Genomic DNA, 27,057 nt, shown 5'->3' on the forward strand with positions numbered 1-27,057 from the left:
AAGGAAAGTTCAATCAATGACATAGTCCTCCCAAGAGTACAGAAAACCTGGGCAGTAGCCAAGCTCTCAGCTCCTGCTTCCATTTACCCACCAAGTGGCTAAAGCTGTAGCCTTATCTTGAAAGGAGATGATGGGGTCAGCTGATCCTGTTAACTTCCCAGTCTCATTAGCTTGCCTAGTAAACAATATCCCTAACAGCTGACTCTTATCTTCTGGTTCCTTACTAAAGCAGGGGAAAGATAATTTGCTCTTTCCTCCACTTGGCTTCTTTCAAAATCTGGGATTAAGGGAATAGCATTAGTCAGACTGACAGATCTGAAAACAAGATTTTCTATTGTTGTGTGGGTTACCTGTTATTTAGGAAAGGAAAGGAAAGATGTTCCACACTTAGACCAATGGCTCTCATATTTGAAGTAGAACCTGAACTTTATGGGGAAAAGGTAGTGTTGCCATGCCCTCAATCCTTGAGGGTTTCTCAGGACCAAGTCATAGAGATGATCTTGAGCAAAGGGGAAGGCAGGTTATCTAAACCAGAACAATTAGGCAGAACTTCTCAACCCACCCACCCATCCATCCCCTATCTCTCCTCTTTTTCTGTTTCTCTTTTTTTTTTCTTCTGTGTATGTCTGTCTCTGTGTATCTCTTTCTGTATATCTCTCTCCCTCCCTCCTTTTCTTCTCCTCCTCCTTCCACCTATCCCCTCTACCTTTTCACCTCACCCTTCTTCCCTTTCCCACCTCCTTCTTCCTTCTTTTTCCTTCTTCCTTTTGCTCTGTCTCTGTCTCTCTTTGTCTCTCTCTCTCTCTCTCTCTCTCTCTCTCTCTCTCTCTCTCTCTCTCTCTTCTCTCTCACTTGCCAGCTCTGTGGATAAGCAAACCACTAACTTCTAATCCTCAGTTTCCTCATTTATAAAATGAAAGAGGTTGACTCTAGTTTCTTCTAGTTCTAAATCTGGGGCAGCTAGACACAGAGTGTCAGGCCTGGAATCAAGAAGATTCATCTTTCTGAGTTGATGTGATCTCTGACACTACCTATGCGATCCTGAACAGATCACTTAACCCTGCTTGCCTCAGTTTCCTCATCTGTAAAAATAATGAGCTAGAGAAGGAAATGGCAAATCAATGAAGTATCTTTGCCACGAAACCCCAAGTGAAGTCACAGAGTTAGCTATGACTCAAAACAATAACAAAAGTTCTACATCTAGGACTTCGTAAATATTTTTAGGAACAAGATTTCTCTGAGAATCCACATGCTATTAACTTAATAATTATTGCCATTAACTATCAGTCTCCCTCTCCTTGGAGAAAAGTCATTTATTTATCTAGCATTTTTCTGCCAGGGCTTCAAAATTCTAATCATTCTGGTTGGGGAAGGGAAGATTTTTGCACCCCAGATCCCTTCCTGGAACAGTATTATTAACAAAAAAATCTGATCAAGAATACAAGAAGAGGAGACAGCTAGATGGCACAGTGTTTAGGGCACAGGCCCTGGAAGTCAGGAGAGCCTGGATTCAGACACAACACCTACGATCTGGGTGACCCTGGGCAAGTTACTTAACTCCAATTGCTTTGCAAAAAAAGTACAAGAAGAGATCTTGAGAGGACAGTGCCCTTAAATCCAAAGTAAGACAAATAGTGACTAAATTGGGGGCTAAAGGATTTGGCTAAAGCAACTTGCTGGTAAATGCTCCCATATATACATGCAAGAACCCAGCAGTCATACATGACCTCCATTCAGCCTATTCAATCACCCCTTCTTCCATCCTTCAGTGGCAAAACAAAGCAATTTGACAGTCAGTTATCTGATGTCTGAAGTACATCCTCTAGTGGAAGGAATTGTCTCTGTTAGAAATGGCTCAGAATCTCTAGAACCGTTTTCCTTTGTGCTATTATATAGCCCAGTAAAGGAAATTCTGATAGTAGTCTTGTTACCTCTAGCTCTTATTATCAGCCTTGTCCGGCTAATTCAGGATAATGGCTATTGGCTAAGTCTTTCTTAACTCATATTATCAAGATCATAAAATAACCAAGAACTGATGACTATTTCCAGATAATTTTTTTTAGATCAGAACTGTGATTGTTTCACTGAAATAAAAACTTCCCTCTATCATTGCAATTTTTTGTTTAGCTTTATAGACATGTCCAACTCTCCATGACCCCAGATGGAATTTTCTTGGCAAAGATAATGAAGGGGATTGCCATTTTCTTCTCCAGCTCATTTTATAGATGGGGAACTGAGACAAACAGAGCTATGACTTGCCCAGAGTTATGCAGCTACTTTCTGAGGCCAGATTTGATCTGGGGAAGAGGAGTGTTCTATGGATCCCAGGGGACTTAGCTGACTTGTCTAGGGTCACACAATCAGTATTTGACACACAAAGACAAGATTTGAATCCAGATTCTCCTGATTCTGACACCAGTTCTCCATCTATGACACCATGATACCTCTTTTCAGAGTAATTTTAGTAACTGAGACATAAAAACAATCAGTACTGATGATTAAATAATAATATATATAATATGTTATATTATATAACATGTTATATAATATACATAATAATAATCTAAAGGGTTTTTCAATTTCGCAACCCTTTCTAGGGTATATATGCATTGCTTAAATTGAATGTGAACTTCAATTAAACACATTATGAAAATTCTTTCTCCTTTTTCCATACCTTTATTTCAGGCTATCTACCATAAAATGTTCAGCTTCCTCTTCTCTTCCAAGAATCCTGAGCTCCCTTCAAAGCTAACCTCTGACAGAAGGTTAATATACATATATATATATACCCACCCTACTCTTTCCCCAAATCTTATTGCTTTCCGTTGGTGGTACATATTACTTATATTGCTTTGTATTTATTCTTTATGTGCTTTTTCCCTTTGTGGGTTAGACTTGTTTCGCCACAACACCACTTATAGAATATACTATCCCCAGGCTGAAATGTTTAAACTAGTCTTTTGTACAAAATAGGCACTTAATAAATGCCAACTGAATTTGCTGGATGTGTATAAGACCCATTGAGATAATTGGAAATGCTCAGATTTCAGAATCATACATTTTATTTTGAAATCTTGAAATCAATATATTAAGCACTAATTTGAAGCATTGCAGGGGAACCTTTCTGCAGGAAGAGCATAAACACAAAGAAATTTAGAAAATGAGATAGTGTGAGTAAATAAATGCAGAACTAAAAGGAATGGAAAGCAAAATTTAGCCCACAGAGAGACTTCTGATCTGAGCAGCTTCCAATCATCTTTTTCATTCACTATATGGCTATTATGTGAACTGAGATAGATATCCCCAGAGTATGATTGCTTGGAGCTTCCAAGATGCTGCTGTTTAAAAAAAAAAAAAAAAAGCTCAGGGAGGCAGTAAGGGGGCAGATTCAGATGATGCTGTAAATAATCATATAAACAAACATTAAATTATTCACTTTAAATATAATCCCCACCTCACTCTCACCACTACCACAATCACAGAATTTTATAAATGAAGGAGTCTTTTGGGAGGTCTCTCATTTTATAGATAAGGGAGACTACAAGACATGAAGTGAGCAATCTACTATAAAGGAAGGAACAAAGCCACAGTTTCAACCACTGTTCTCCTGATAGATATCAAGAGCAATGTTCCTTCTATCACTGGAACTGCCTTTTGGTAAATCATCAAGGCTAAGCAGGGGGAATAGCTCTTCAAAATGTACATTGCTTCCTTTTTTAAATTTCTCTCTCCTTTTAAAGGCTGTCTTTAATGTTAATTTTAGCCAAATTTTGCCTATATCAAAGTTCTGGGAGGCATACTGTAAGAGTCTGCCATTTCAGCTTCTTAAACTGTGGTTCACGATCCCACATGGGGCCTTGTAATTAGATGTAGAGGGTCATAAAATTATGATTTATTATAAGTAAATGTTTAATTTCTACCTGATGTTGTATACAAAATTCTCAGATGAAAAGGGGTCACAACTGGAAAAAAGTTTAAGAAGTCATGCCCTAGTTAACAGCTTTCCTAGGATGGTCCCAAGTAGAGAAAAATGTGGTACAGTAGAAAAAATGCTGGACCTGGAATCAGAAAGACCTGAATTTGAATTCTGCCTTTTACTGTGCGTCATTGGTCAAGTCAAGTCACCTCTGTATGCCTCAGTTTCCTCATCTGTAAAATGAAAATAAGAATACCTGCTTCTCTGGGTGGTTATAAGGATCAAAAGATGTAACATACATAAAGTAATTTGCAAACCTTAAAGCTATGTTAGATATTTATATAATTCCAGAAATACCCAATCTGTGAAGATATCTCTAAAGATAACAGGGAATGGTCAGGTACTCTTGTGGCCATCTTCTGAGACACTTCTTGCAGGCAAGAATGTTGATGTAAATGAGCTATTACTCCATTCCACCATTCCGATTTAAATACCTCAAAAGCAACCAGGAAAAGTTAAGCAAACTTGGGTTCAAACCAGAATTGATTGCTAGATTCTGGTTTCTAATTCATTCTGCTATTCATCAGGTTCACATTCACCGTAATGATCGTCACGTATTTCTCTCCATCTCACTTTGTTTCTTCTCTCTTTTTTATCCTGTCTTTACTCATACATCTATTTTGCTTCTAACCACTGTGCCTCTTAACTCGCCCTCCCTTTTATCATAACACCTTTTTTTTTTAATCCCCTTTTCCTCCTATTTCCCGATGGATTTCTATAAATAACTGAGTGTGTATACCTGCATGTTTGTGTATACGTGTGCATTCTCTCTGTGACTCAATTCCAATGAGAATAAGGTTCAGTCATTGCCCACTACCCATCCTCCATTTTGCCTTCCACTATAAAAGGAATTCTTTGCATGTTTCTTTTATCTGAGAAAAATTTCCCCTCTTCCTTCTATTTTTTCCTTTCCCCTTCTTCCAATGCATCCTTTTCTTATGCCTTCAATTTTTTTTAGAGATCATTTTAACAAAATCAACTTATACCCATGTAAACTCCTTTTAACTGCCCCAATTACGATAAAGTTCTCATGAGTTACATGAATCATCTTCTTGACCAAGATGAGGTGAGATCTTTCAAGACAGTTGTGAAAATCGAGTAAGGCTTCATCTGTTTCAAAGTTTGAGTAGGCCTGAAGGACTTTGAAGATTGAGTCAAGGGCATACCTAGGTCCCCTTCCTGCTATCCTCCTATGACATCAGCGTCTCCCTATTTCAGTCAAATATGGGCAGCTATGTTCTTATTGGTCAAGTTCAATTCCTTGGGTAGTTCCTGAGTTTAGAATGTAAGATCCTCAGCCAATAAGGATGAGGTTCAGTGGTGGGAGGGGGTATTTGCGTTAAGGATTAAAAGTGTTGACCCTGCTCCCCACGGGGCTTCCTCCCTTCGATTGTCTGCTTCATGGATGGGACCCCCTTCTCTGAGAATGTATAATGAACTTTGCTTTGCTTCTAGAGATCTCTCCAGCTTTTTTTTATTAAAATGGTGATCCTTCACCATTTCTGAACCACACATTCTCATATATGGAGTGTATACAATTTGACCTTATTGCTTCTTGTTGTTTCTTTTCATCCCAGGTCTTTTCATCAGATTGCTTAAAAGTCCTCTTTTGATTAAATATCTCTTTTTCACCTGAAGGATTATCTTGTTTTGCTATGTAGGTTTTTGGTGATATAATCCTAGCTCCTTTGCCTTCTGGAATATCATGTTCCAAGTTTTTCTGCTTCTTTAATATGAAAGCTGCTAAATCTCATGTGATCCTGACTATGGCTCCACAATAATTGAACTGTTTTGTTGTTTGGTGTGGTTTTTTTTTTCCCTCGTTGCTTGCAATATTTTCTCCGTGACATGGAAGTTCTGGATTTGGGCTATAATACTCCTGAGACTTTACATTTGGGGATGGCTTTCAGGCAGTGATCAATGGATTCTTTACATTTCTATATTACCCTGTGGAGCTAATATACCACGGCAATCCTTTATAATTTCTTGAAATAATTTCTTGAATTGTCTAGGTTTGCTATTTGATCATAGTTTTCTGGGCATGCAATAATTCTTAAATTATCTCCCCTTGATCTATATTCCAGGTGTTTTCCCAGTAAGATGTTTAACTTTTTTTTTCATTCTTTTGACCTTGTTTTATTTCAAAATTCTAATTTTTAACTTTTAAGGGATTATTTTCATCAGTAAGCTTTTGGATATCCTCTTCCATTTGGCGTCTTCTGCTTGTTAAGGAGTTATTTTCTTTAGCACATTTTTGTGCTTCTTTTAATATTGTCAGATACAAGCCAACTAGGAAAGTCAGGTAACAAAGGAAATTTTGTTGAAAGAGAAAGTCCAGAGGAATTGGATTGGCTCCATCCTTCTAATGAGAAAAGGGAGATACAGAAGCAGACAAGCTTTAGGCTGTTAATGTTATGCAGTTAAATCAGTTCCTTCCCTTCCCCCAAGAATGGATTGGTTAATTCCCCTTAGGGTTACATCATTTCTTATATGCTATTCCTAAACATAGTTCCCCCTTCTTAGTCATAAACCCCTTATTATGTTAATAAGGTTCTAATTCTATTTGGGGTGTGTCAGCTTATATGCCTGAAGCTTATCAAGCAAGCACAATAAAGAAAAGCCTTTTCCAGGTCCTTGACTCTGGTCAGTTTAAACCAGTTTCTCTAGCCTAGACATCTTTATCAAAAGTTTGGAACTAAATGAATCTCTTCTTCTGAAAGTTCACTGGTCAGAGATAACTTATCTCACATTACTTAGAGGCTTATAACATTCAGTGGAAACTTTATTTGTTCAAGGTTTTGGAGGAATCAAAACTTAAAATCTGTGAAAACATAACTTTAGGTTGTCTCTCACAACATTAGGCCAATTCTGTTTTCTAAAATTTGATTTTTCCTTCAATTTTTGGTGCCTTTTTTACCAGCTACAAAAGAGCTACTAATTCATGTTAATTGCAACAGAGTATACGAATGGATGACACAAAAGAGCAAAAGCAAAATGGTAACCAAACCAAGTCATCATTTTGCTTGTTTAGGTCCCTGCCGATCACAGGCACTAACTCTCAAAATACAAAGGATAGGGGCACTGACCCTGGAGTCAGGACGACCAGAGTCCAAACGTGATTTCAGACATTTGACGCTTACTAGCTATGTGATCCACACAAGTCACTTAACCATAGTCGCCTCATCACCACCACCCCCAAAATGAAAAGGACAATGTACCGTCTTCATGATGCTTTCCAGCCATGATCCTCAAAGCGATGCAAGGGCTACCTTGATTCATCATCTTCCTAAGGTGGCCAGGACTGATTGACTCTTTTTTGGTTTTGATGGGCAACTCCACAAATTTCTGGATAATGCTGAAATATGGCCGTTAGAGAACTGGCTAGGAAGAAAAGGAGTCTCCATATGGATTTCAAAAGCATTTTTCATTCTCTATTAAATGTGCTTTTCACAGTATTTCATAACACTGAATAGTATTACTATGCACTTAAAACTCAGAAATTCTGAGTTGGAAAAGACAGGGAATTCTTGTTTGAATTCAACATCCCCATCAAATGGGCGTTCAGCCTACTCAATCCCTCAAGGGATGGCTTATCTCAAGGTATCTCTGATTGGGAAATCTTACCACATAATGAGTAACCTCTGCCTCAGAAGCTTCCACCCACTGTCCCTCCTCCTCTTGGGTCAAGTTGAATAAAGCTAATTTCTCATTTGACCATTCATCCAATAACTGAAAACATCTGTGATACCCCTCTTCCACCGTTTTCTATTATCCATAACCATTAAACATGCTCAGCTTGTTTAACCAATCTTTGGTCATCATAATAATTTGCGATTTAGTAGGAAAGAGTTATGGATTTGGAGTCAGAGAAGCTGGTTTTAAATCCCAGACTAGTCTTTTGATCTTGGGGAAAAATCATCTCTTCAGATCTGTTTCCTCTTATCAAAAATGAGATGCTTGGACTGGATGATCTCTAAATTCCCTACCAGTATTAGATCCAGAGCTTTTAAACCTCCTCAAAATTGTGGCGTAGGGAGGTGATTTTTCATCTGCCTCACTTTCCCCTCCAACTCCTGTGGGCCCAGTGTGTAAGAAACAAATTATCTTACCAAGACCTCCACGGACTCATTGATGAATGCAGAAAAGATTTATTTTACATTCTTGCAAGAATGGGTCCTAGGTGAAACTCCAAAGGCAGCATTTTATTTCCTATCATGAAGCACAAGTTCCTCCCCTGATTCCCCATTAATTGGATGTTACAGAAGTTACACAACATGAATCTCCACCTCCATTACATAGCCAGTCCCTGCTCCCAAGGAACTTACCTTCTAGAAGGGGGAAGGTAAGAGAAGAGGGCAAAGAACAAAGAATAAATGATTCTAATCTCAGACCATCAGCGCTGATTGTGAAAGTCAGTCCCTGTCCCCAAGGAGCTTACATTCTTTTGGGGGAAGATAACTATCCTTGATTATTTTTTAATATTCTTGTGGGTTTCAATTTTCTAATTTAAGTTTCATTTCTCCAATTAAATTTTCAAAATGATGGAAACCAAATAAATGCCCATCCATTTCTTACAAGTGGCAAGATATAGATCAAGATGAGTAGAGATGGCCCTGGATGCAATGGGAGACCTTGGCCCTTTTAAGCTATCTTCAACAGGTCTCAGTTTGACTGAGGCAGTACCCAGTCAATGATTAAAGCTAGGGAGCAACAGAGGCAAAAAATCTCCTCTTTCATCTAGTTCAAAAAAATCTAAACAGATAAATGAATGAAACTGGGAGGGGAAAATCTTGAGGATTTCTGGGCAAAACAGAAATAATTGCTGTATACATTCAATCTGAATCAATCAGGACCCCAAAATGACCAAATGGGGGCCTGGAACCTATTGGCGGCCAATGAGAATCAGATTGGTTTTGGTTTAAGGTTTGGTCCTTAAGAAAGAAATCTAGCCAGTAAACCCCAAGATATCTTAGCAGGGTTCAGAGGAGCAAAAAAAAAAAAAAATGCTTTTAAGAGCATCTGTAGATAAGAGTATGATACCCTGTGTGGAAAAAGGGAGGGAAGGAGAGGAGAGAATAAGGAAAGGAAGGAAGAGAGAGAGGAGTAGAGGGAGGGAGAGAAGAAGAAAGGAAGGGAGGAAAGGAGGGAGGGAGGAAGGAAGAAGGAAGGAAGGAAGGAAGGAAGGAAGGAAGGAAGGAAGGAAGGAAGGAAGGAAGGAAGGAAGGAAGGAAGGAAGGAAGGAAGAAGGAAGGAAGGAGGCAACTAGGAAAACATCAGTATCTTTTGACCCATATTCCTATTTTTTTTCTCATTTAAAAAAAAATCTATGTTGAGGGTCTCCTTAATGAAAATATGAGATAAGCAAGTTTTCACAAATGATTTCTAATAATCGCACAGAAGACCATATTCTTACAGCCACACAACTGACTGAGAGGGATAGAGAATTAGATTCTGTTGCAGAGTACAATTACAAAAAAAGGAAGAGGGGGCGGGGCAGTCTCCATAGGACCAAAGACTTTCTACCACATACTAAGATCAACAATAACTTTGTTCTATAAATGCTCTGCTCATGACCGTTAAATGAAGCATTAAACAAAGAGACTAAAACTTTTTGCCTGTGTGATCTTCTAAACAAAGAGGGGAATTTTCTATAAATATGACTTTCTCCAGAACTCCTTTTTATGGAATGGATTGCTGTTGCTGGATGTAAGTTCCTTGAAGGCCGGGGCTATTTCATTTTTTTGCCTTTGTATCCCCAGTGCTTAGCACAGTGCCTTGCATCTGTGACGCTTAATACATGTTCATTGAATTGAACAACTGATTGACTTAAGAGTCCTTATAGAACCTCCTCTTTGAGATCATTTAGGAGCATTTAAGCAGATTGATTCAGTAACTCACAAAGGAAAAAGCAATGGGATATTAAGATATATACAGGCCAGGTTAAGATAGTTGGACAGAGTATCCAATAAGTTAGCCCACTGCTTGCTTTCTTGTATGTATCTGTCTGCATATACATATATTATTGTTGTTCATCCATCATTTTTGAAAAGGACCAATGATGTCACAGGGAATGTTCTTCATTTCTGCATGAATTTGATTTAAGTGAATCAGAGTTGCCCAAAGTCAGCCTCCCTCTGTTCTCCTGAATCATCCAGTAGCAAGATGGAAGTCAGGACAGTCAGTGATGACCTAGGAAGCAGTGGATGACCTAAGTGTCTTTGATGTCCCTAAGTGGCTAACAGCTCCTGCTTCAGCCATGGCTGCTGGAACAAGAGATTCTCATCCCCCCATTCCACCAAAGGAAGTCTTCCCCGTTTAGAGCAGACATCCCCCTAACTCACCAATAAGCCTGAAGCCCACGGGTTACCCTCACCCAGTCTAGCCCATCTACCACACAATTTCACGGGGTGTGACCACTAGGCTTCTTGGAGCCAGAGGTAGGACACTACAGGTGGATGAGCAGCCCTTACCGCAGGCTGAGGTAACCTCCTTGAACTTCCCACACATAATTTCACATTGAACAGGTGCGGATGGACAGGAAGCTAGGCTCCTAATGGGACACAAGGAGCTTGATAAATGCTTACTGAGTGATTAACAGAAACTTACATAATGTTTTCAATGATGGCAGGTGGTTCCTAATACCTTTTTTTTACGCTGAGGCAATTGGGGTCAAATGTACCCAGAGTCACACAGCTAGGAAGGGTTAAGTGTCTGAGACCAGATGTGAACTCATGTCCTCCTGACTTCAGGACTGGTGCTCTGATCACTGGGCTACCTCTCTGCCCCATACCCTTTTTTAAAAAGTTAGATTATAAGCTCCCTGACTGGGTTTTTTTTATTTTTCTTATTTGTATCCACAGCATTCAGTGCAGCACCCAGAACAAGGCAGACCCTTAAATGTTTATTGATTATTGACCAAAAATATGAATATATGGAGCCACATTTTTATTTATGTAAATACTGATACTACATAGTTACATGGATACCATATAGTTACACGGATACCATATAGTTACAAATCTTAAAACATTACAATATGAACAGAATATAAGTTACAGTTGATAAGAGTAATGGAAAGACACAATAGACCAGGCCTAAATAACACATTGTCAATGATACTTTATGCAGAGAAGGTCTCATAAGAGAAATCAAGGCCCTATTTGGCCAGAGGGCAGACTGGGCCAATTGTTTAGTTACAATGAAGACACAGACAGACAATCCAAGGCCGGGAGCATCCCTCAAATGTGACAAGGGACACAGTGCGGCAGAGGGGAAAGAGCAGTGGCTTTGGGGACCAAAGGCTCGGATTCAAATCCTACCATTAGGGTTTACTACCTATATATCTTTTGACAAGTGACAATCTCTCTGAGTCTCACTAACCTCATCTATAAAATGAAACTAGAAGGCCTCCAAGGGCCCCTGACAGCTACAATCTGACAGTTCAGAGGAAGGTCTCCTAGCCTGAACAGTCGATTCCCTCTGGAAGGTGATGCAGACAAGATCACACAGGATTAGAAATTTGTGGATGGATGGAAATCTGCTCTGTTGGAGGGAGCACCCATCTTCATATATATAAAATAATAGTTATTATATTTTTTATATTATGTAATATTATATATAATAGTTATCAGATACTATATGATATACAATAGTTATATATTATATATAACAAGTATATACTATAGGCTATATTATAAAAAGTTGTTATATATTAGATAATATATAATATTACATATTATTACATATAATAATATTACATACTATTGTATATATAGTTGTTATAATGGTAATAATAAGATGATTTGAGAATAATAATAACAAAGCTTTAAGTTTTGAGAGCATTATATATATCTCATTGGATATCTCACAACAATCCTGGGAGAAAGGTGCTTTTATTACTCCCACTTTATAGTTGAGGAAACTGAGGCAGACAAGGATAAGTGACTTGCCCAATATCATATAGTTAGTAAGTGTCTGAATCTGAATTTAAAGTCCCACTCTCTTACTGTTTTACCTAGCTGCCTCACATATGAAAGAATAAACAATAATAGTAAAGTGTTATACATAGAGGATATAATCATTATCATTATTCTTCAGTTATAGGAGAATTACAGTTTTTGTTGTTGTATTTCATTTCTTTCACTTCTGTCTGACTCTTCATAACCCTATTTGGGGTTTTCTTAGCAAAGATATTGGAGTAGTTTATCATTTCCTGCTCCAGTTCAGTTTATAGAGGGAGACACTGAGGCAAATAGAGTTAACTGACTTACCCAGGGTCACACAATTAGTAAGTATCTGAACTCAGACCTTCCTAATTCCAGGCCCGGTACTCTATCTACTGAGCCACTCAGCCACCCAATTGTAGTTTTTTTATTTAAATCTAGTATTTTTTCCCCTATTTTATGAAAATGCTTGATAATCATGACATTGTTTTGAAAATTCATTCATAATTTCCAAACTGCTATAGAGGCTGCAGCAACATAACCTTCTATAATGAACACCTGATAATAATTCTTTAAATATTTTATACTCCAAAATGGAAATAGAAATGGAAATGGGAGTAAATGTAAATTTTCTTCTAGGATAACCTTCCACAAAGTCCTATAATTCTACCTACCATCAATATTATCAGGAATTATAAAGGTTCCTTCTAGATCTTTTTGGTTAAAATCTGTGACACTAACATTCTGGAGAGTTTTAATGACCACATGAGTAATCCACCAGTTGTGAATTTTATCAAGGCATTAAGATTACTCTTTATTTTCTCCAAGGGTCTTAAGAAAAATAGGCAAATGACTGCTTAGAAATAAAATCACACTTGAAAGAACATGAGTGTATTTGATAGATGTTGCCTACAACAGTCTTTATTGCTTATTGCTTTCACTCAGTTTTTTCAACATTCTCAAATCAGGCTGCTGTCTTTTGGGTGGAAAGGGTTTATGAAAAGCTGTATTTCTTCCTGATTTCTGAAAGAGCTGATTTTCTGGTGAAGTCTGTGGCCTGCAAGGAATTTCTAGGGAACTGATAGCATTAAGAGACCCTGTTATGGATGTTTGTGGGGACCAGTTATGAAAGGCCACTGAAGATGCTCTTTCTCTTGGAGATTTTAACATGTTTTCTGGGCTGCCAAAAGTTGTGTTTTTCCCAGAAGCATCTTTCTCTTTCTTTGGCAAGGTGTTCTCCTCTCTACAGTTCCATAATTCCACATTGTTTTGTGACTGCTGCTTCATGATCTCCTTTGTTGGGCTACAGGTGATGAATCTCGTGCCCTTCTGCCCTTTACCTAAAACACTTACTGTATTACTGTCCTCTGAGACTTTGTAAGAGTCCAGGCTCATGGCCCGCTGGAGCTTAGCAGCCGTGCTACTGAGCGGAGATTTCAGAGTGCTGATATTCTGAGGCCGATGGTACTCCAGCCTCCGTTTGGAGAGTTTCTCCTGCACTAAGATCCCCTTGAAACTTTCGTGGCTCGAGCTCCGTATTTGAAGACTCCTTTTGTTTTGGCTTTTTCTCTCAATCTCCCTCAGAAGGCTATAGAAAGCAAAAGGGACCGGGTAGTCTTGATGTTGCATGAATTCCAGGAAATATATGTCTTAAAGACTGAACGGAGACTTACCGGAGGAGCTCAGATGTGGATGAGTGAGAAGGCCCCAGGTAGGTAACTCTTAAATCAAGTGCTCTGTGCAAAAATGCAGTTGCCTCTTGCTCAAACTGACCGGACACATCAATTTTCATCAATTGACCAGCTAGGTAGGAAGAAAAGAAACATATCTTAATCCATGTACATTTCAATTTGCACCTTCAGAAAGTTCCCAGACTGAAGGCCAAAAAGGAAAGGGGGAAAGCAGAGGAGGAGATGGACAGATAGTGTCATGGAAACAACAAACATGCACTTGGACAGACTTCGGGAGATGATGGCGGCAGAAGAGTGTGACATGCCATGGTCCATGGGGTCATGAGTTGGACATGATTGAACAAATGAACAACGGTCAGTTGATAAGCATTTAGTAAGTGCCTGTTATGTGCTGGACACTATGTTCAGAGCTTAATTGTAAATGTATGTATGTATGTACTCTTCTTGTCTCATTAAATTGTAAATCTGGTCAAGTAAGAATTATTTCATTCTTTGTAGTATATTCCCAGCATGGTGCCCAGCACATAGTATGTGTATAAGAAATGTTTTTCAACTGATTTCTTAAAAATAAAGATGAGAAGTTTGGATTGACTAGAAAAACAAGTATGGCTGAATACAGCCCTTTAAAGAGGGAGTACTTGATGGATCATATCTCCTTTGTTATTCAAAAATAATCTTATAAGAATATCGAGGCTCAGTGTTCACCTGTGATCTCATGGCTCCAAAGGGTCAGGAACAAAACTGAGAAACCAGTACAAGACTCATTTCCCTCTACTGTGCTACCTCCCAACAGTCACCAGCTACCAATAACATAAACTAATTACCTAATTTACACATGACATTGCTGAGGCTGATATTAAGCTGCTTTTTTATTTGGAAGGAGTTAGTCAAGAGTTCCATGTTTTCTTTTATGCTTATCACTCCTCTGTAATATTCAATTGCATGTTTTCTTTGTAATCTGAAAGAGAGAGACAGAGAGAGAAATGGAAGGAAGGAAGGAAAGAAGGAAGGAAGAAAGGAAGAGAGGAAGGAAGGAAGAAAGGAAGAAAGGAAGGAAGGAAGGAATTAGGTTTAAGTTACAAGTTATTGGTATTTACTGTGCCATGCCCTCCATCCCTCTGGGGCCATCTTGGGAATTTTTCTCTCCTTTACCGCTTCCTTTACCCATTATACAGCCTCACTCATCCAGTCTCGCCCCTCATCCCATACTTCCTGTACTTCCAGGTTCTCACCAGGCTAATCCAGATGAAAATCTGGGTAAAAGGCTTTTATGTGTCAGTGACTTTGAGTTACATGCCTTCTGTGGGGAAGCGGTCCTTGAGATTAGGCAATGGAGGCAGGGGAGAAGAATCTGGGCCTGGCTACAGAAAGGGAGGTGAGAGTCACTAAAAGACTACTTGTTTCCTTCATATTTCTCCCTAAGGCCGGGTCCCCCTTACTAAGTTTAATTGGCTTTCCCATTAGATTTCCTGGCTATTCAGTCTCATTCTCATGTCACTGCAGCCTAACAGCTGTTCTCAACTCTTGTTCACTGAGTTGGAAATGAGGATATTATTAGTGTTTATAAGCAGAGAGGTAGCCAAAGGATCCAAGAGGAAAATTATCCCCCTTGGTGGGAATCCCAGCCCTTCTAGCCATTGATATCTCGTAGAAAAGGATCACAGAACACAAACTCCATGACTTGGAACTCTTTATTCAGGCTTACTTTTCAGTCTTTTTATGGCCACTTATTAAATCTGCCAAATATTCCTTAATTTCTCCAACTAAGAAATGATTCTCTCCAAATAAACTTTTTCGAATACTTAAGCATTCTTGAAATTTCATTTTTGCAATAGAAAAATTCCCAAGAAGAGATCTGAAAGTGAAATACATTATGTGTTATTAGGCATGATAAAACTGGGTAATATTTTGTGAGTTACTAGGAGTTATCCTCAAATTAATCTCTATTTCATATGAAACTCTATCTAAAGAAGCAAAATCATTGGTCTATAGCATCTAAGATTCCCCCCTAAGGGTACCCTAGGTTCAAATTACTCTGTAAGGATGAGTCAGCAACCACTCAAAGCCACAGAGAGTTCTCACATGCATTTACTAGCTAACCAGTGGATCCGCTAATTGAAAGCAAAAGACATTTAAACTAATCAAATATAGCAAGGTGACAAATTGTACAGAGAAAATATGGCCAAATTATTTTTCGTGTAATTTTTTAAAATTTATTTTAAACTTAAATACAAAATGAATAAGAGAAAAAAAAATGTGGTTTACACAGCAAAACATGAGGGGATTTAATATAAAACACTAAATTTCCACTTCAAGAAAATTTTTTTCATAAATATTACGTTATTTTCAAAGCTGCCCAGCTTTTCTTTCCTTCCTTATAGGTTTGTTTCTCTGCTGTATATTTTTTACTTTGTTTTTTCCTTTTTCTTCCCTTTCCTAAAGGCGGCTACAATTAAACATGAAAATGTATGTATGTATGTATATACATTTATACTCACACATATATGTAAGATTGTATTATGCTTAAATCCTATCATTTGTTTCTCTAAGAGTAGATATCTTCCTTCATATGTCCAAGTCTTTCCGTGTCTTTCTTAAAACAACCCATCATTTCCTCCCTCATAGCAATATTCCAACCCAGTCATATGCTATTTGAGAGATTGTCTATGGAAGTTTTTTCCCCAGTTTTATTTCTGCTGCTCTATGTTCCTCTTGAGGCAATGGTCTTTTCCATCAAGAAAATTTGTAGAGCCAAAAATTTTTCTGTCTATCCCATTATCTTCCCAGAATTCTCCCCGCAAATTTCTTTTAAAAATTCTTTCCCTCCCAAATCTTCCATCTACCCACTGAGACAGAAAAATAAAACTTCTGCTACAAACATGTACAGTCAAGTAAAATTAAGCCCCACTTTCAGCCAAATTACTTTTTAAGGTCATGGTTTGTCAGTAGTATTAGGACTTTAGGTTTACATTAAATGGCATGTGGGACTAGACTTTGTATGAAATATACTGATCACTAAAAACTGTACATTAAAAAAAATGTTAAATAAACCTACTTACTTCAGAATCCCTTCTGTGCATCTCAGCATAGCAAAATCATATGGGCTACAAGCAAGTTGTTTTGAGAGGTCAACAGTATTTTCTAGCAAGTGATTTTCCTTTACAGCTCCTTGACTTAATGTCTTTGCCAGATTATGTAACACCCTGCCTGCAGGGAAAAGGTGTCAAAAAAGGAATATGTGCTTGAAATGCATTTGGCAATGGATTACTAAAGATGTCAAGGTACAAAGGATTTCTGATAATTTCTGCTTTATCTTCTATAACTTAGAATACCTAAAGGGAATGTGATTTATGGCAAAAACACTCGACTATGGGAACAAATGTACTAGGTTCAAATTACCATCTTTGTGATTTTGGTCAAGTCTTCCCCCCACCCTGTACTTCAGTTTCCTCATCTGTAAAATTAGGCAATTTATCTAAATGGTTTCTATATCATGTTGCCAAGTCTAATCAGTCCTACCTATGCAATGTCTTTCATATCCACCCCCCATACAATCTATCATGTTTATAACCTCATCACTTGTTTGGATCACTGTAATAGCAGCCTTATTTTCTATTTCTCCCTTCCCTCACTCCTGTTCCAGGTAACCTGGCCTCCTACCTCTTCTCCATACATGATAGTCTATCTCCCATCCACACCTTTGCACACATGCGTCTCACATCTGGAAGGCACTCATCCACATTAGAGAAATCCCTAACATTTTTCAAAGCACACCAGAGTTATTTCACCTTTAACACAAGGTCTTTTATCATCACCATACTTCACAGCACCTTCTCCTTCACAGCACCTTCTCTTTCTCTCGCTCTCTTCTCTCCTTTCTCTCGTTTCTCTCATTCTCTTAACTCTTTTCTTCTCCCTCCCCTTCCCCCCCTTTTCTTTTGACTTTGTGCAGATAATTGGATTTGCTATTATGTTGAATGAAAACTCCCTGAAGGTGAGGTTCTTTGGTTTTGGTATCTAGGTCCCTGGTACCTAGCACCATCTCTCTCCATAAATAAGACACTTGAGATATTTTTTGAATTGGCTTGAGTAGAATTTTTTGAGTCAAACTTATGACTTCATTCAACAGCAGCTTTTCATTCGGTGGTCGTCTCAATTTTCTTGCGGATTGTTGATGCTTCAGTGTATTGATGTAGGATGGTTTTTCTGAGGGAGATTCTCGTGGCTTGTAATATTTGTGGACCATAAAGGATCTACCTCCCAATTTGCTAAGAAAGGGGAGAGGGGACTTACTTCAGTTGGTTGAAGACATTCAGAGAACCTTGAGAGAGATGAGAGTTGGAAGGCTAGACTTTGGAGTCTGAGTCCAGGCTATAAAAATGGAGGGAAAACCAGCCATTATCATGTCCCCTGAATCTTAACACCTTCAGGTTAAGATTCCCCTCCATGAGATTCTTCCCTCTCTTTCCCCATATGAGCTTCCTGATGAAGAGCCGATTCTTATGAATTCTTTGGCCTGCCCTAACTTATACAATTTCTCTAATTATGTGCTGTTTTCTTCAACAGATTTGCCTTCTGTATGTGATGGTACCTTGTATGAGCAACATTTGGAAGAAATGGGATAAGTGTAAGTCAAGGTCTACTCCTTTACCCCTGACTATCAGGGAAAAGACTTTATTCTGAACTCAGACGTATGCTCCTAGATGGGAGGCTTCTGAAGGGGGGAGATGGATACATCTAGCCTATAGGAAACCTTCTCAGAAATGAGAGCGATCCCACATGGCTGCAATGGACTTTGCCCCTTCACCCGCAAGCTGGCCTGCTGACAGTGCTGGAGTGGCCCTCCTATTTTCCACAAAGGTGGACCAGACCCAGATTATTCTTCTCTAGACCCACCCTGACATGTATCTTTTGTATATGTTATCCTAGGAATTCTCAACCTGAGGGGCATGTATTTACTATTTGCTGTTTTCTAATATTTTGATCACTATTCCTATGTAATTGACTTATTTTGTAATTCTATGCATCTTCTTTATGCATTTAAAAACATTCATCTGAGAAGGGGGTACGTGTGCTTCAGCAGATTGACTGCCAAAGGGGTCAGTAATACCAAAAAGATTAAGAACGCCTGTATAAGAAAATCCAACACACAATATGTCACACCAACCCTGTAGACACACAGTAGCCGGGTAAGTGATTAGATGGTGCATGGGGAACTATTTAAGAGCATCAGGTGAAACAATCCCAGTGTCTTTTCCACATTAGTCATTCAGATGACTCTCTGGTGCCGTCTTGCTTAACTCACATATGAATCCCTGCAAATGGCAGAACATTTGGCAAATAAAGTTACATGACAGTCAGCACTGTTTCCTTCAGATCTGAAAGATCCTTTGGATGCTAGAAGTCGCTATGACTTAGTCAATGCCCTCACAAATGCAGCTTCCAAATGGAAAGGATGAGACTATTTGGAAGATGTGCCCCTCAGATATTACTTGTCATTTTTACTCATTTCATTTCTTGTTATTTATATGCAGCATTCTTCACTTCCAACTTCTAAAGAGCCAAGATGTTACTGGCGTCAAAGGAGAGAGTGCAGAGATCATCCCTCTAGTCTAATCCGGCATGGAAGGACCAGGTGGCATTGGAGAGAAGCACTATCCTTGAAGTCAGGAGTTCAAATGCAGCCTAAGACACTTACTGTTTGACTTTGGCCAAGTAACTTGCAATTTGATCTCTCTCTGTCTCCTTTTTTTTCAATTGTAAAATGAAGATCATACAGTCAATCCTCAGCTTTTGCAGAGGTAATAGTCTAGAAAACGGCGCAAAAGTAAAAAAACACTCATATTATTCCACTAGACCTATAGAATGGGGTCAGATTCCCACAAACACCCAAAACTGTAATCTTTTGCCAGAGATTGCTGAAAATAGACTTTCCAGCAAGTAATTATTTATTTAAAAAAAAAAAAAACTTTAATTCTGGTAATAGTGCTTTTCCTAATCCAGTAAACCGTGAAATAATCCACAAAATGCTGTACACAAAATAAAATTGATAATATGCAAAACATTTTTTTCTTACTACTACTTATGTAGAATTAATTCTGTGACCTTTTTGTAACAATATCTCAATTCAAAAACCAAACAGAATAACAAACAATATTGATACACCGTTTTCCAACCCTCTCTACTCAAACCAAGGGAGAGGTTGTTGGGACTTTAGTCACTGCAGCTGGAAGAAGATGCCCCTGAGACTGGTAAGGTCTCAGTGTCACCTGTGATAGCCTAAATGCTCAGGGAGCTCTCTTTACAACAAGTGCCGGATACCAGCCACTCTACAAGGGATGACACTTCTCTTATTTTTTCTTCTCTATTGCATATAACCATAGATGTTGCCAATGTAATGGTGAAAACAGGGTTTCTAAATAAAATCACATGAATGCCTGAAATCCTGAAAGCTAAAACTGTGAATGCTGAGATTTGAATGTAATAGCATCTAATATAATAGCAGGATCAAATGAAATAATATTTTAAATACTACCTGGCACATAATGGGTACTTAATAAGTGCCAACTCTCATATTATTCCCATTTCAAACGCCTTGGAAACTGAGACCCAGAAAGGCAATTTGCCCAAACTCACACAACCAGTTTGTTCACAGACACATAGATTCTTAGTGTTGAAAGGGACCTTAAGATACTGTGTCAATCCCTTCATTGAACAAATAAGGAAATAGGATTAGAAGAGGAACAATACTTGGACAAAGCCATTACATTAGGCACTGAAGTCAGATAGAGATAGTTGGGTAGGTGGGAAGGAGGAGGCGGGGCAGAGGGCTCAGAGAGGAGGAGAGAGTCTTTCAAGCAGGCCCTTGACAACACACAGGCTGCTTACAAATTCACTAATAGGAGGAGGGGAGAGGAGGGACCTACCTGTATGGGAGGAAAGAGTAGGATTCCCCCTCCTCCCCCCCAGACACATACACCTGATGAGATTTCTTATTCGCCCCCACTGATGAGTGAAAAGCAGGACAGAAATTGGGGTGGAGGGAGAAGCAGTTTCACTAAAAGAAATATTGTTATAGGACACTCCAATATTTCAAAGCCAAGCATTTTGGTAACAGTGCCATGCTGGCAAGGAGGAATCATGGAATCTCAGCATTTCCAGAGCCAGAAAGGAACTTATTAAAAACTTTCTCCCAATGAGTGAAATCCTTATGCTTTGTTTGGTGGAATAATTTAGGGAATTGAATGGTGGTGATATTTTAAATATATAAATGAAAGATAAACATTTTTTAAAAATCAACCAATAAACATTTACTTTGCATCTACTAGTGCCAGGCCCTGGGGATTTAAAGGAGCCAAAAGACAGTCCCTGCCCTCAAGGAGCTTACAATCTAATGGGGAAGACAACATGCAAACAGGTAAAGACAAGGTATATTCAGGAGAAATAGGCAATAATTAAGAGGGAACGCATTAGAGGAGTTGAAAAAGGCTTCTGGAGGAGATGGGATTTTATTTGAAATCTAAAGGGAAGTCAGTGGGCAGAGGAGAGAAATAGAAACCTACTTTTCTTAAGTATAATAAATATATTAAACATTACACAAAGACAAGACTCAAGATTTTTGCAATATCTTAGTAAGAAGATTATGTGTCCCAATATGATTCATAAAGAAATGTGTATTTAAAAAGTTAATATACATATATAAGCAGAAATAAAAACAAAACCATTTTAAAAAATAAAAAAGGAAATACTATTTTAAAAAAGATGAATATATGTATATAGGTGCACAATGTAGCCTCATCACTGGTAGAACAGAAATAATCTTGGCCCTGGAGTCAGCGGGCTACAGGGCCAATATTACATCAAATACACCTCGAAGGGCCGTGTTGCCTCCTCTATAAATGGAAAGGGTTAGACTGGTTGGCCTCTGAAGTTGCTTCCAGCTCTGAGTCTACAGATAATACTGAGGACAACAGTCAGTTCTGAGCATCTGCTCCCATTGGCCTGCCTTGCCTGGATCCTTGTCACCAAGAGCTTTCAGCTAGCCTTCAAAGCCTTGTACTGAGACTTCCCCTCATCACTGAGTTCCCCAAGGCAGTCAAAGGGAAGAGTTTTTAGGGGCTAGAAATCAATTCTCTTTAATAATATAAATAACTTTGGGCAGAGATCTGGAAACTGCATCCAGAGGTCACTGGGCAAAAAAAGGCCCTGACCCATTTCCACAGCTGCTGTATCCTTCCTGTACTCTATAAAAATAATCACCATAGTAACAGCTCATGTCTATTTAGTGAGTAGGATCACAGATTGAGAATAGAAGGGATTTTAGAGGTCACCAATCCCAACCATCTCATTTTACACATGAGGAAACTGAGGCACACCATGGCTAAAGCACTTGCCAACAGCTGCAAGCCCAAGACTTCCTGATTTCAGGTCCCATGTACTATCCCATTCTGTCGAGTTTGGAGACTTCAGAGTTTGTAAGACATTTAGTTTACATCAAGTTTATGTGATTGCTAGTGCAGTTACAGCATCATTATCCCATTTCAAAGATGAGTAAACTATAATGCATAAAGGCTGAGCAACTTACTGAGCATCATCATGTCAGTAAAGAACGAAATCAGTGGTATAAAGTTAAATATTTAACAACTGGCTGGGGGGGTGGGGGTGGTATGTGTGTACACTTTTAAATTTAATCTGTATTATTTTTAACATTTTCTCCCTCGCTTTAAGTCTAGACAAGCAACAAAATAATAACTAAACCCTGTTTTTGAGGATTTAGGTGTAACTTCTCACAGTAAAATGTTTTCTTAATTATCATCAGTTTCATAATACTCATCAGTCAATCTGAGCTGGCTCCCTGGGTCCTGAATGGAACCCAGACAATCTGAACCTAATTCTCTTGTTCTCAGCAGTTTCAGGTGGTCTTTAGAAAGCAGCCTTAGTGTGATTTTCACAAAGCTTTCCTTTTCTGCCAGATCAGTTCAGTTGTTGATTTTGCTCAGGGGCAGACAGGAAACACCTGTGAAATTCCTTGTAAACACCCCCCTACCTACCTTTCTGCTTCAGTCTTTCCAGATTGTATGAGCCACTCGCTGTCAATTGTCTCCATGTGACCCATGCTCTTTGGGAAAAAAAAAAGGCCTTCTGTAAGGATCCTATTTCTAAATAGAGCTCTCCCAAGCTGAGCTGTATTTTTAAGAGTGTTTCGGATTCCAAGTCATGCTGCAAAAAGAACCGAAGAGAACAGAGTCTGTAAGTGTCCAAATTGAACGTACATTTCTCCAAAGTGTCATAACCAGGACCTTGAAGAGGCCAGAAGTCCACTGGGATGAAGCTCACCTGCCTTGGGCATACTCCCTGGGGGGATCATCACACTTTTCCTCAAGCAATATGCCAAGACCACAGATAAGAGACTGGTTGTGACTTGCTGAAGGAAATCAGCAAGTCTGTCTGTCTATCTGTCTCTCTCTCTCTCTCTCTCTCTGTGTTGCTGCCTGTCTCTGTCTTCCCCCGTATGTCTCTGTCTCTTTCTGTGTGTCTCTCCCCTCATCCCTCCATCCCATCTTTGTCTCTGCCCTTCTGTCTGTCTCTATCTCTGTGTTTCTGTCTCTCTCTCCTGTCTCTTTTTCTCTCCCCCCCACCCCCGGCAAGTCGGTGTCCCTGTCTTTCTCTCTGTCTGTTTCCCTCTCTCCTTTGTCTCTCTGCCTCTTTTCTTTTTGTCTCTGTCTCTCTTTCTCTCTGTCTCTCTTCCCCTTGTCTCTTTCTCTGTCTCAATCTAGCTTTCTGTCTCTGTCTCTCTCCTCCCTTCCCCCCCTTTCTCTCTCTCTGTCTCTCTCCCTCTCTGTTCCTCTCAAGCTCATATCTCTTTGAGAACAAAGTCTTTATTATATTTTCAGCACCTAGTAGAGCTTCCGGCCCATAGCAAACATTTAATAAATTATTATTGATTGAGTCTGTAGTTTTGAAATTGATTCTTTGAACCCAAGTGTACAACTTGCCATTTGTTCTTACTAAATCGCAAAGTATTTCATTGGATTTTTCATCCTAGACTGTTGTGATTTTTTAGACATAGGCTCATCCATCCAGCAGATTAGGTGCTGCTCCAAGCCGTGTGTCATCTATTAGGTTTGATAAGCATGGTAGAGACAGCCCAAAGACAGATCCCAGTATATTCCCTTATTTTGATATCTGTATTTCATTACACTTGGTTTCCTTTGCAATCTTAGGTATTTTATTTCATATATTTAAAAACATGATTCTGAGAAGGGGTCCACAGATTACATAAATATAATATCCAGGACCCAGCAAAGATTGAGGACCCCTGTTCTGGAAAGTCAGACCTTCTTGCCTTTACAGAGCTTTTTGTAATCTTCAGATTTAAAGATCCCATCAGAAAAAAGTGTGTACAATTGCCTTTAAAAATAAAAATATTTCCATTCAGGGAAAGGGACCTGTATGTGCCAAAATGTTTGTAGCAGCCCTATTTGTAGTGGCTAGAAACTGGAAAATGAATGGATGCCCATCAATTGGAGAATGGCTGGGCAAATTGTGGTATATGAATGTTAAGGAATATTATTGTTCTGTAAGAAATGACCAGCAGGATGAATACAGAGAGGACTGGCGAGACTTACATGAACTGATGCTAAGTGAAATGAGCAGAACCAGGAGATCATTATACACTTCAACAACGATATTGTATGAGGACATATTTTGATGGAAGTGGATTTCTTTGACAAAGAGACCTAACTAAGTTTCAATTGATAAATGACGGACAAAAGCAGCTACACCCAAAGAACGAACACTGGGAAACGAATGTGAACTATCTGCATTTTTGTTTTTCTTCCCGGGTTATTTATACCTTCTGAAACCAATTCTCCCTATGCAACAAGAGAACTGTTCGGTTCTGCAAACATATATCGTATCTAGGATATACTGCAACATATCCAACATATAAAAGACTGCTTGCCATCTAGGGGAGGGGGTGGAGGGAGGGAGGGAAAAAAAAATCGGAAAAGAAACGAGTGCAAGGGATAATGTTGTCAATATAAAGTAATCATTAAATAAAAATTAAAAAAAAATATTTCCATTCAAAGAGAAATATTTTTCAAAAGTATTGCTGTCTAACCATGCTTCTTTTCTCTTGTACCTGTAAATTTTATTTCTTGCACCCAAATGCAGGTCTTTCCATTTCTCCCAAATACTCTTATCTTTTTTCCTCTCTAGGGGCCTTGCCATCATACCTCCTGCACTTGCCCATAAAGGGGGCACCATCCTCTTGACTTTGCTGTCAAAGGGAAAACCACTGTCCCTTGGGCACAAAGTCTCACCACAGGCGTCTTGCTGCTGCTGAAGGAAGGTCCAGCTCATTAACCTTTCCTTTTCCTTCTTGCTACTGATGCTACAATTCTTCCAACTTCGTGACTACACTCCATGATATTCTCCTCTCAAAAAGAGTTAAAAGCTGCTGAAAGGCAGGTGCCAAAACCTTATAAAAAATGAAAATGACTGTCTTCACAGAGGATCAACAATTGGGTCCCTGATAATAGGGGTCACCATCAGCTACCTGTGACTAGTGAGAACAAAGCCAAACAAAGCTTTCTCCTATATTAAGAGAAAACAAAGCTGAAAAGAAACTGCATGGTTCAGTGATCCAAGGCAATCCCAAGAAACCTTGGATGAAAAATGCCATCCATATCCAGAGAAAGAACTACGGAGACCAAATGTAAATCAACACATGCTATGTTCCCTTTTCTCCTTTTTTTCTTGTGGTTTTCTCTTTTGTTGTGACTTTTCTCTCCCAACATAATTCCTAAGGAAATATATTTAAAAGTTTATGTATAATCAAAATAATGTTACATTACATTTAAATGGGGAAAATAAAAATAAATTTTAAAAGACGCTAAACAAACTCCAGATTCATAAAGGCTAACTACTAATAGTCTTTCTCCCAAAATGTCTTATATTTAAGTAAATTTTATTTATTAACTTTGTATTTGTTACATTTATATAAGTGTCTTTATCTCAATTATTAGAATATTGCTTTCATAAGAGAATTTTCATTCTTTGTACTTGCAATCCCTGTACATAATAGCCTAGTCCCCAGTATATACACAGTAAGTACTTAATACTTACTGATTGGTTGGTTAAAAAAACAAGAGAGACAGCATGCAATCAAAGGAATTCTAACAATTAGTGGTTCTCCTCTGAAAAAAATGAGGTTCCAAGTGACTGATTTGGATCATGCTCATTTTTCAGAGAAGTTAAGATTTATGCAAAATTGATACTCTTTTTAAGTATTTAAAAATCTGCTCCATACAACAAACAGTCTCTTTGCCAGTGGAAAGCGTAGAGGAAAAGATCATTTGCAAAATATTTCAGAGGGGGATGATAGAATTTTTGGAGCTGTTCTCAATGGTCACAGAAGAACCATCCCCCAAATGCAACATGATCTTCAGGGATACAACTTTAGGCAATAAATAGGGAAGAAACAACATGTCTTTCATGCAAGCAAAAACCATTCCAGGTTCCACAATGAGGCCAAAAAAAAAAAAGATCACTTTGTGCAATAACCCACTGGTTATTAGTGCCAAGGGAAACCTGAAACAAGGAGGCATACTTCCAATCAAAGTGATCTTCAAAGATCACAGAGGACAAATGAAATATTCCCAATCAATGACACAGTCATTCCTGTGCCCCATCAGCAGATGGCATGGCACTCATTGTATCAATTTTGGGGACATATAAAACCTCAACAGTCATTCAAAAGAAACCAGTCTGCCATCCAAGCTGGAGAAAGCTTTATGATAGCATAATATGTCCACTATCTGGACATCAGCATGTTATATCTTGGACAAGACTACAGATGGACACTAGGAAGAGATTCCCCTGAATCAGACTTGGGAAACTATGAAAAGCTTTTGATGATCCCCACAATTCACTGTCAAAGGAGATGGACCAGTCATTTCTAAACACGAAATAGCCAACGAGCATCTCAGTGGCTCCATCAGGATCTATGAACAAAAGAAAAATGAGAGAGGCCTCCATGGTTCAGTGAAGTTCCTTAAACTTAGAAAATGATACCCCAGGAGAAAATGCCATGGAGAGGAAATGAATCATGAAGTCATTATGGTGTTCTGGGACACACCAGCATATCCCAAGGTCTACTGACCATTCTAGTTATGGCTTATAAATACGTTTTCCATGTTTCATCTCATTAGCTCCTACAACAATTCTGTGAAATAATTCAATGTTGTGTTTTTAATTCCCTGTTTACAGATGTAGAAACAGGTCCAAGAAGGTTAAATAATATAGAAATCCCAAAACAATCCACAGTCAACAAGCATTTATTAAGTGCTTACTGGATGCCAGGTGATAATCTCCCTAATTGAACTCTTTGAGGGCAGGCACTGGTTTTTGTTGTTTCCAAAATGCTTAGCTTCATGCCTGGCAC

The 27,057-nt window shown here is 38.7% G+C and overlaps 1 protein-coding gene across 2 annotated transcripts in view; it reads right to left on the reverse strand.

Annotated features, from left to right (window-relative positions):
* Nucleotides 1-12,809: 12,809 nt before the first annotated feature.
* LOC127537900 (putative tetratricopeptide repeat protein 41) overlaps nt 12,810-27,057 on the reverse strand; it is an 83,050-nt gene continuing 68,802 nt past the window's right edge. For both annotated transcript variants that reach the window (XM_051961241.1, XM_051961242.1), the window contains 6 exons: nt 22,661-22,829; nt 16,670-16,817; nt 15,316-15,465; nt 14,435-14,568; nt 13,593-13,722; nt 12,810-13,507 (listed from right to left, as the gene is read on the reverse strand). In XM_051961241.1, coding sequence (XP_051817201.1) covers nt 12,841-13,507; nt 13,593-13,722; nt 14,435-14,568; nt 15,316-15,465; nt 16,670-16,817; nt 22,661-22,829 — 1,398 coding nt within the window. In that variant the 3' untranslated portion in view covers nt 12,810-12,840. The remainder of the gene's footprint in view (nt 13,508-13,592; nt 13,723-14,434; nt 14,569-15,315; nt 15,466-16,669; nt 16,818-22,660; nt 22,830-27,057) is intronic.

This window comes from Antechinus flavipes, chromosome 5 (assembly GCF_016432865.1).
Source record: "Antechinus flavipes isolate AdamAnt ecotype Samford, QLD, Australia chromosome 5, AdamAnt_v2, whole genome shotgun sequence".
Taxonomy (NCBI): Eukaryota; Metazoa; Chordata; class Mammalia; order Dasyuromorphia; family Dasyuridae; genus Antechinus; species Antechinus flavipes.